The sequence below is a fragment of the Papaver somniferum genome, chromosome 11 (genome assembly GCF_003573695.1).
Source record: "Papaver somniferum cultivar HN1 chromosome 11, ASM357369v1, whole genome shotgun sequence".
NCBI lineage: Eukaryota > Viridiplantae > Streptophyta > Magnoliopsida > Ranunculales > Papaveraceae > Papaver > Papaver somniferum.
Window position 1 is genome coordinate 23,654,874 of NC_039368.1, and position 9,502 is coordinate 23,664,375.

At 35.2% G+C, this 9,502-nt stretch overlaps 1 protein-coding gene across 1 annotated transcript; it reads right to left on the bottom strand.

The window, feature by feature from the left end:
* Positions 1 to 1,434: 1,434 nt before the first annotated feature.
* Positions 1,435 to 6,080, bottom strand: LOC113320860 (probable serine/threonine-protein kinase PBL8). Its single transcript, XM_026568756.1, has 6 exons — positions 5,723 to 6,080; positions 5,073 to 5,407; positions 4,844 to 4,979; positions 2,882 to 3,018; positions 2,644 to 2,767; positions 1,435 to 2,070 (listed from the first exon to the last, which is right to left on the bottom strand). The coding sequence occupies exons 1-6, from the start codon at positions 5,772 to 5,774 to the stop codon at positions 1,622 to 1,624; spliced, it is 1,233 nt and encodes a 410-aa protein (XP_026424541.1). The 5' UTR covers positions 5,775 to 6,080; the 3' UTR covers positions 1,435 to 1,621.
* Positions 6,081 to 9,502: the final 3,422 nt, after the last annotated feature.

Genomic DNA, 9,502 nt, shown 5'->3' on the forward strand with positions numbered 1-9,502 from the left:
TTACTCTTTTGTTTTTTTGATAAAATTGATGTTATCTATTATATCTTATCCGAAAATGTGTGGAGAAAATGTTTAATATAAAATTATAGTCTCTAAATCTAGACCGATATTATACCGATATTTCAACGATAATATCCCCGATATAAATTCGTACCAGTGTATCGGTCCCGGCCGAGATGAACCGATATCCGATATTAACTACATTGGTTGTGTCATAGTTAAACCGGATCCCCTGTTCGAGATAGATAGATAGTAGTACTGGTCACATAAGCCACCGGTTACGATAATCTGTAAGGACGAGGTAGTACTACTATACTACTGGTCTGCACAGGTCCTAGCACACGACGTTCCGATGCTCTCGCACATGCCTCAAAACTGACAACTATACAAGATTTGTCTTCCAATGTTCTTTTACTGTCAACGAAATCTAATCATGGACCATGCATAATCCCCATAGATAGCGACCGAAATGGAAGACCGTTTTCACACATACCCGTAATCCAATCCATGCCACAATGTGAACCAGCTAGAAGTGCGCATCTCTGTTTTCCAGCAGGCTCGATAGTGCGAATGGGAATATTTTCATGGTTGGATTAGATATAATCACCCACGGTAATTTTTTAGAACATATACCGAGCAATTACTCTTAGCAGGCCTATAATCAATTTTGGTCTTAGTTTCTGGAAGCTAACCAATTCTGTTTAATGAATTTCTTGTCTTTGGAATAGATGGAATTATGGTGCTCGACAAAAATAACACGCGTCACCGGCTGATACAATAATGCATCATCTCAATTCGTTGGAATTCAAATATATCAACATCTAATTTATTGTCGGGGTAAGGGGTGGGTTATACCCACTACATTACAATACACTTTGAGACACTTATCCAACTTAAACACTGGACTGAACTTGGTATACTTACATATTTAACCACAGAAAAGGAATCCTCTCATCACTTTCTTTTTTGTGCGGTCCTTCTTTTTAAGTATAAATTGTTCTTTTATTTTCTTTGTTTGTTTGGTGGAAATCCATGTTCATTCGAAGTCCTTTCCTTCCAAGGAAGTTCCTCCCACAAGGATGCGATAAGAGTACTTTTTCTCTTTATAAAGAGTCTTTGCATGTGGCTTTTCTGCATCACAACAACAATATCTCATCGCTTTCTCTTTTCTATACCAGTCTAGCTCGTCAGTCACTTAACAACGCGAACTTTAAATCCAACCTCTTGCATGATATCAAATCAGAAGTGGAACCCAAATTCTTCCATTAAGTGGTGACTTTTAGCTCCAGATGTGACTAATATGAACTAGTAATGAATACTTAGACATGCGACGTGTTAGGAGATTACTGATGCGCGATCTGTGTGTGTGCCCTGACAAGAGTGCGCTTTAAAATGATCCAAACAGTGTTGAAGAATTGAAAAAATTGCTCATACTTAACAAAAAGATAGTTACTGCGTAAATCAAATTTGCAACAAACACGGAAGTAACTAAGCACATGCATACATTTTCTTTTTGCAGGGTTTTATCATACACATCCACAATATCTTTTGTTAACAAGAAGAGAAGCAGAGAGCACACAAAAACAGGCACACAAACAAGATATTTGTGAGGAGGGTTCTATTATCTCACCCTGCATGCGGTAGGGCCTCCTGGTGAATAATTAGGGTTAGGAGATCTACAACCTACGCCACTGCCTGCAAATCTACGGTGCATTCGATGATCAGGCAATGCAATAAGGGCCCCTGTGGGAACATCACTTGCACCGCTGCTTTGCAGGGGCTCAAGTGTCTCAACCACGTCACTCATGAGAGGCCTGGCTTTAGGGTTTTGGCTCAGACAATAGTAGGCCAAGCTGCAAGCTTTCTGTGCAGCCTTCACGGGATACTCATTTTCCAGTCTAGGATCAATTATCTGCAGCAACTTTCTCTTGTCATTAAGCTTTGGACGGGCCCAATCAACCAAACTCTGCTCCTTGCTGGGGCGCGTCTTGTCCACCGACTTTCGTCCTGTCAAAAGCTCGAGAAGGACTACACCGAAGCTGTAGACATCACTTCTTGCAGTGAGGTGACCTGATAACCAACAAATCAAGTAAAAGAAACTAATGAATAATAAGCAAATGAATAAACGATGCGCGTTAAAGAAAAATACGGTTGATATTTCCACGAATTAGAAGGTTCAGAAGTAAAATGCACAAACGTTTTCCTGTCATGCCTTCCCTATTTCTGATCTCAAATCACAAACCAGTGATGCAAGTCATGCTTCTAACTCCCGACAGGTGCTAAACATTGTAAGAATGGCCCGAATTTTCTAAGAACATTATTTCCTCTAACAGCATTGAGTCATTGACTGAGCAAAATCATCGTGAACTCTACCTCCCTTGACATGGTTAAGATAACTAACCAACAATGTTGACGTCGACTAAGAATATAAACTACCGTCAACATTGAATCAAGTGATATACTGATTTAGTCCTCTCTGCCTATACAGGTGCAACGTAAACATCACAATTACAAATGGTGGTACCCTGTAATCTTTAAATCCATTTGATTATAATACCAGATAGTTTCTCAATGGTGGCAAGAAGAAATCTAGAAGTTAGTAGTCTAAGATGAAAAGATAAAAATTCAAGCAGAAGACTCTACCAGTCATAACATATTCAGGCGCAGCATAACCATAAGTACCCATCACACGTGTGGACACATGGGTCTCATCACCTTGTGGACCAGCTTTGGCAAGACCAAAATCAGAAAGTCTGGCTGAATAATCCTGCAAATGTGGTAGACATGTTAGAAACATAAACAAGAAAAAATAAACTCAAACTAAAAGTAAGCAAAGGCAAAAGGTGATTATCAGTGTAAAATGCATGCAAGCACCACTCACAGAGTCCAACAAAATATTTGAGGTTTTAAAGTCCCGGTAGATAACAGGCTTTTCCGCATTGTGAAGGAAAGCAAGCCCTTTGGCAGCTCCAAGTGCAATCATCATTCTTGTCGCCCAAGGTAATGGAATTGACGTTTCTGGATACCCCAACAGATAAAAGCCAGGTTAGTGACAACAGATCAGGGTTTTAAATTTTTGTGAGCACAAAAACTTGAAACTAAACAACTAATCCTTTCTCGATGGCATAATAACAAATAGTGACTGTTACTTGTACAAGAGAATGCAGGAAAAGAAAACACCGGATACTTCATTGTTTGTCCGACCATATATGTAACTAGTCAGATACACTAGAATGGGATAGTGCCTGGTTAAACATATATATTTTGATCATCTCGTTAAAAAAAATAGCCATATATTACACTAAAAAAGCGAGACTGGGGAAGTGTAATCCAGGGCTTCTAATTTCTTTCACCTATATACTGAATAATTAGATGATAATAAACACTGATTCATGCATGTCTGATCTCTATAGACCTAACCTGAAAATAAACAATACTTTGTTGCATAATATGATTAAAAAAAAATGGTTATCAAATTGGACGGAACAAAAAGACCCACAAGTTTCATTTAAGTGACACAGCCGTTCTAATCCGAGTATGAAACATTTACAATTCTATGATATGTACTAGGGAAAATGCATCCTGACCCCAAGAACATTGATGAAGAAAATGATTTTGCCACCAGCAATCATAGATTAAAATGGACTGTCTTTGCAAAAGAGCGGAGGATCAACATCAAATACCAATCAAAACATAATCAAGTCATGAAGCACGAGAAATCATGTTATAACTTATAAATTTTTAAGCATGAGATACAGAATAGAAAAGGTTGTTTGATTTTATTTTATTTACAAAAAAAAAGAATTAAGAGGCGGGGAGGAATAATGGATAATGCATTCAGTAACAGAGATAATAAAAAGGGAGCACTAGTGTTTTACCCCTCATTTTTCTTTCCTCTGTAAAATAATTAAATTCATTAGATTTGATGTTTGGCTTCGTATTAGCATGTATCAACTATTAAAGTTGCTCACTAGCAACTCAAGCCTTAACACCTTAAATGTGCACTAGCTCTATTTAAATCAGCCAAACAAATTTAGAAGTGGATAAGACGTATATTCATCGTGATGATGATGCAAGATCACAAGTGTTTACTGTAACACAGGCACCAAGCAAGTGAAGTCACTGCCAAAAGTAGGTAAGCACAGAAAATACCAAAGCTTAAAGGCACATTTCAACTGTTTCAGTCTCTTGTTTTAGTTCTTAGTGGGAAACACATTTACCAAACTCTATTGAAACCTTTCGTAATAGACTTCAATTTGTCCATGCAAAGGGTAAGAATTGATTTTGTCGTAGCTTGTTGATCTGTTATACCAAGAACAATTATCAACTTTTTCTAATACGAACAGATAAAAACATGCAAATATTCCTCTAATTCTTTTATGAAAGACATAAATCCCTATCTAAATGGAAAACATGGTGCCTCAAATTTGGTTGACTTAGATCCATACACAGACTCATTTGAAAATGGTATTCCTAGTCTCATGGCACTATATCAAGATACAGGCAACAGTGTGAAGAAGAGAAAATCATATGCCTGAAGTTTGGTTGAAACTAAAGGTCCACCTACTTGTTAGTTTGAAGGGCACTACAGCGATTAATTGAAGAATCCAACTTCACATGGGACTCGAAGACATTTACGATTATATGGCATTTTCAAATTTTCCAGACACATACCCGTAACCTATGATCCATTTGCATGTTATCACTTTTTATGAAACAGGAGAAGGGTAACTTTGTCGTTGATTATTTCTCCACAAGAAGAAACAATTAGCTGCCTATGATACTATTGAAGCATTAGAACAATAATTACCAAAAAATCAAAGGGAGAAAAAGCAGGCCGTACTTCGAAACAAGTGGTTCTCAAGGCTGCCTCGGAACATGAACTCGTAAACAAGTAATCTATGATCATCCTCACAGCAGTACCCGATCAACTTCACCAGATTTCGATGTCTGAGCTGCCCTAGAAAATTAACTTCCGTCTGAGGTGAATCAAACACAAGATATGGTCAACTCATCGAAACTGACAAATTATTAGAAAATCAGATAAACAGAAAGAGAAATGAACAGCTTACCAGCCATTCTCTATGACCCTGAAGGCCTTGCTTGTTGAGGACCTTGACAGCAACAGGAAGTGATTTAAGTCCAACCCTGACATTCTCATCAATATAACCTTTGTACACCGGACCAAATCCACCTTCACCGAGAATGTAATCGGAACGAAAGCTTTTCGTAACGGTTTCGAGTTCGAATAACGTAAAGGCTATAACACTATCTAGCAGAGTATTTTTCCTTGTATCATCTCCGTTTCTCGGGGTTGAAGGATCACTCAAATCCGAAAAAGATCGACTATGTTTCTTTTCACTTATAGCATTCTTAACAGCTGGAGAAAAAGTGCTGAGCTGCTGAACTGCACATAACAAACACAGCTCTAATTAGAATGAAAATTAATTGAATGCCCAAATTCAAACAGCTGACTCATTATCAAACAACAAAACCCAAAAATTAAATACAAGATTAACACAATTCAAGAACAATAACAATTGGAAGAAGAAGAGAAAAAACCCAATTTCTCAATGATTGTCAAGAAACTAACTAAAATACTCTCCATAACAGACAATAATTTAACTAAAATTCCTATCAAAAAAAGCATAATTTAACTTAACTAACAAATTCATTTAAGTAGAAGCAAAAATTAAGAGAGATTGTGGGTTAAAAATCTGACCTTGAGCATTAGCAACAACAGCTGATTCTTCCCTAGTACCACAATTACCCATATTGATTTTCTTTTGTCCTAATACTGAGTTTCATACTTCAGATATCTTTCCCCCAACTCCAATTTCCACAAAATTAAACCCTAACCCTAAAACCCAAATTCCACACCTTCTGATCTCTCTTCCCTTAATAAAAATCTAGTTACTTTCTAGGTAAAAACCACGACAAAGAAGAAATAATTGAACAAAAATTCTCACAAAAATCTATCTTAAAATGGTCTGTCACAAGTGTGTGTTTGTTTGAGTTGTTAACTGCTCACTTCAACCAACAGATTCCACTCTCTTTCTCTCTCTCTGTCTCTCACTCACTCTCACTCTCTGGCTTGTGTACCATTTTAAACAGTCAAGATTGAGGAGACAAAAGTAACAAACTTTTGAATTTTCCAAAATGCCCTTTTTTTTCTTTTGTTTTTTTTACTTTTGTGTTTGATTTGATCGTTGATAATTATTACGATAACTATAACGAATAACTGTAACCGTAACTGTAACTGTGATTCTACTACCATCAAACTATCTTTCAGTTGTACTTTTTAACTGTTTTTTAACCAACTACAGTCATTTGTTTATTTCTGAAACCAACTACAGTTGTGATGATTACGTGTTGCTGTTATGAAAACTACTAATGGAAATCTGGAAACCACTTCTTTTAAGGTTTGTGAAACTTGCAAGTCTCAACAGTTTAAGAAACCTACATTTCAATTTAACTCCTTGCAAAGCTAAGAGCGCATGCTCGGCTTCTGTTTTTTATATTTCACAACGAAAAAAAGAATATTTGTTCAAAATACTTCCAATCATATTAGTAATCTTTAAAGTATTTCACTTTCTTGAAAATGTATAAAGTATCCCTGTTGTCTTGAAATTTTTTGAACGTAAAATGGATTATTTGTCCAAATATTTTTAAAACATGGTTCAAATGGACGAGTAAAAATTAGTATGGTGAAATGAACAAAAAAAAAAAGGATGAAACTGGATTCATCCTGGCTTAAACTTAAAAAAGAGGGAGGATGAAACTGGATGCATCCTGATATAAATTAAAAATAAGAAAAAGCATTTGAAAATTGGTACGATGAAACTGTTTACATCCTGGTTATTTTAACATTTTCGTCCATTTAAACAGTATCAAATTTTACATGTCTGTTTCACCCAAGAATTGTTGATTTTGGTCTTTTTAACCAATTTTGTGTTTTTTGAAATATTTTCATTTTCGAATTTTTCATGCATCGTGGTTAAGTTAGTCAACAGTTAACTTATTTACCCCTTTACTAGTTGCCACGTAATCTTCTACATTATTATCCAGGTTAGTCGAGCTCGCTTCGAGATTGTTCCATCGTTTTCAGGTTCGTTATATTATTCTCCAAAAGATTTCAAGTGTCTTGGGGAGTTCTTGGTTGGTGGAAAATCGACCTTCTATAAGACATGTCAGGTATGTAGAGTCCGGCTAAGGATTGTTACAATTTTTTCAAGTTCATTGTACCCGGTTTGGAATTGTTACACCGATTTCGGAATGGTGAAATTTATATCCTCCCCATCATAGAAATACGGGTAGCTCAGTTCAACTTAACCATTTGGGGACATTTAGGACCTTTTTCATGTGAGATAAATGTCACTTGGCAGTTAACTGGTTGTTACCCAAATTGTGATTACTTTTTAAATTTTTAATAAAATGGGAGTACTTTATGGCTCGTGGGTGGGTTGTTTTTCTCGATTCGTAAACATTATCGATTCAACACGACATGATTTTGAATCCATATCCAAAGATCTAGAGCATCTAAATTTGTTTGGATCTATAAGTTTATATGAAAAATACTCCTTTCATTTAGGAGCATTTTTTATCAAATAAGAATATAATCGGATTAAATGGTCGGAATTAATTTTAAAATATACCATCATATTTCCCTTATACATAAACAAAAATTGGATATGCTTACGATTTATCGCTCTTTCTCTTCGTGGTTCACTTTTAATTGATATCTGTATTTGTATTGGGATTTTGATTATCTTGTATTTTGATGTTGTTGTTATTCTTGTAAACAAGCATGTAATCACTATTTTGAATTGAAATATGTCGCTTGACTGGAAAAAAAAAACAAATGGTGCGGTACTTTATAATATTCCCCAAAAAGTTTTACTTGCAAAAGTCATTTTTAAATTTTGGCTTTTCAGCTTAATTAAGTTCAGAAGGGACTTCTTATGTGGTACGCAGACACCCTCTAAATTAGGTTTATTCACCCCGCTGACTCGAATCAAACTAATTTGTATAGTACTTTATCCAATCTCTCTTCATTAAAAATATATTTATCAAATTTGTCATGTAAAACTTTATTCATCTTGTCTTTCAAATAAGGTCAAAAACAAGGAGATAACATATGTTCTGTAAGCTACGTGTTATATCATAAGATAGATATTGGATTATAATCAAATATAGGGTGATTGTGCATTTTTAACCATACGGGTCACGTCATGAATCTGGGTCACGAACAACGGATTTTGCATCAGAATTTTGAGTTACAGTGCAGATTTGAAAATACAGAGTCAGTTTTAAGGTTACCATGTATAAATTGAGTCACTAAACAGATTTAGTTAGGGTCGGTTTTTATAATTTTTTGGTATGAAATATGGTTTTATACTTCGGGTATGAATCCGCTCCCGTATAGTGACACCTGAGCACTCATGCATTCTCCCATGTATGTATAGAAACTATCCAAAAAGGAGATGATACTAAGTATACTACCTACTTTTTTGTTCGGAAAACTGTATGGACAAACTTATCACAACAGTAGTTCGGATCAACAATAAAGATCCGAAATGGATATTTAGATGAGTTTACTTGGACGGTCTCAAAAATAAATATCTAAGAATCAAACTATTATGTATTCGAACTGATTCATCATGTTGATAACATTACAACAAAAGTTTATTTTAGTTTGATATGATAAGAGCATGGAATCTTACATTCATCGTGTATTTATGGTATAAAACTTTGTAACTTAGTATTCATTACAAACATTTTGTACCGAACTTAATATTCATTACAGAATTTCTTGTACAAATATGATTAATAGAAAAAGACGTTCCAAATAATACCATATGTGTTTCAACGATAAAATTTATGTAACTCACTTTCATACCTTCTTTCTTGGTTCTCCTTTATGGCACAAACAACTTCTCATTTGATCAACAATAAGCCGAGAATTGCTTCAATAAAATGATAATCATTGATTGTCAAAGATTAGTTTCTTAACGATTAACTTGTGATGTAGAAGAGGATCGTCGATCGTCTCGCATATGAAGTTGTTGTAATGGAGTACAACATTCAAGATGAGATTATCAATTTAAACTATCATCTACATCCATATATTCACAATCCCCAAACGGTACAGATGAAGCTCGTACCTTTCATTTCCACAAAGATAATTTTTCACCTAGAACGAACATAGAGAATTCGCTAACTCGGTCTTGAGGGGAATATGTTCATTGATGGATAAAGGTAGGTGCTTAGATTTGAAAGAAAAGGGATTAGAGACTCAAACATGAAGCATGAGGGGATTTTTGTGAGTGTAAATTGGGATCAAACCTATAACCTCAAGATCATTTTGGTTATTGAAAAATATCGTTGAACACTTGTTTTTTGCTTGAACTTGATGTTTTTATAGTATAAAAACTTGTGTATATTCATGGTTGTCGGTAGCAATTCAAAGAAGGATAAAAGAAATGAACATGTAGAAAAATTA

Excerpts from the sequence above, each read along its gene's own strand:
- LOC113320860 (XM_026568756.1), bottom strand. The coding sequence starts at position 5,774 with ATGGGTAATTGTGGTACTAGGGAAGAATCAGCTGTTGTTGCTAATGCT. Across the intron at positions 5,408-5,722 it reads TGTTGTTGCTAATGCTCAAG|TTCAGCAGCTCAGCACTTTT; the intron begins GTCAGATTTTTA and ends TGTTATGTGCAG. Across the intron at positions 2,768-2,881 it reads CAAATATTTTGTTGGACTCT|GATTATTCAGCCAGACTTTC; the intron begins GTGAGTGGTGCT and ends CCACATTTGCAG.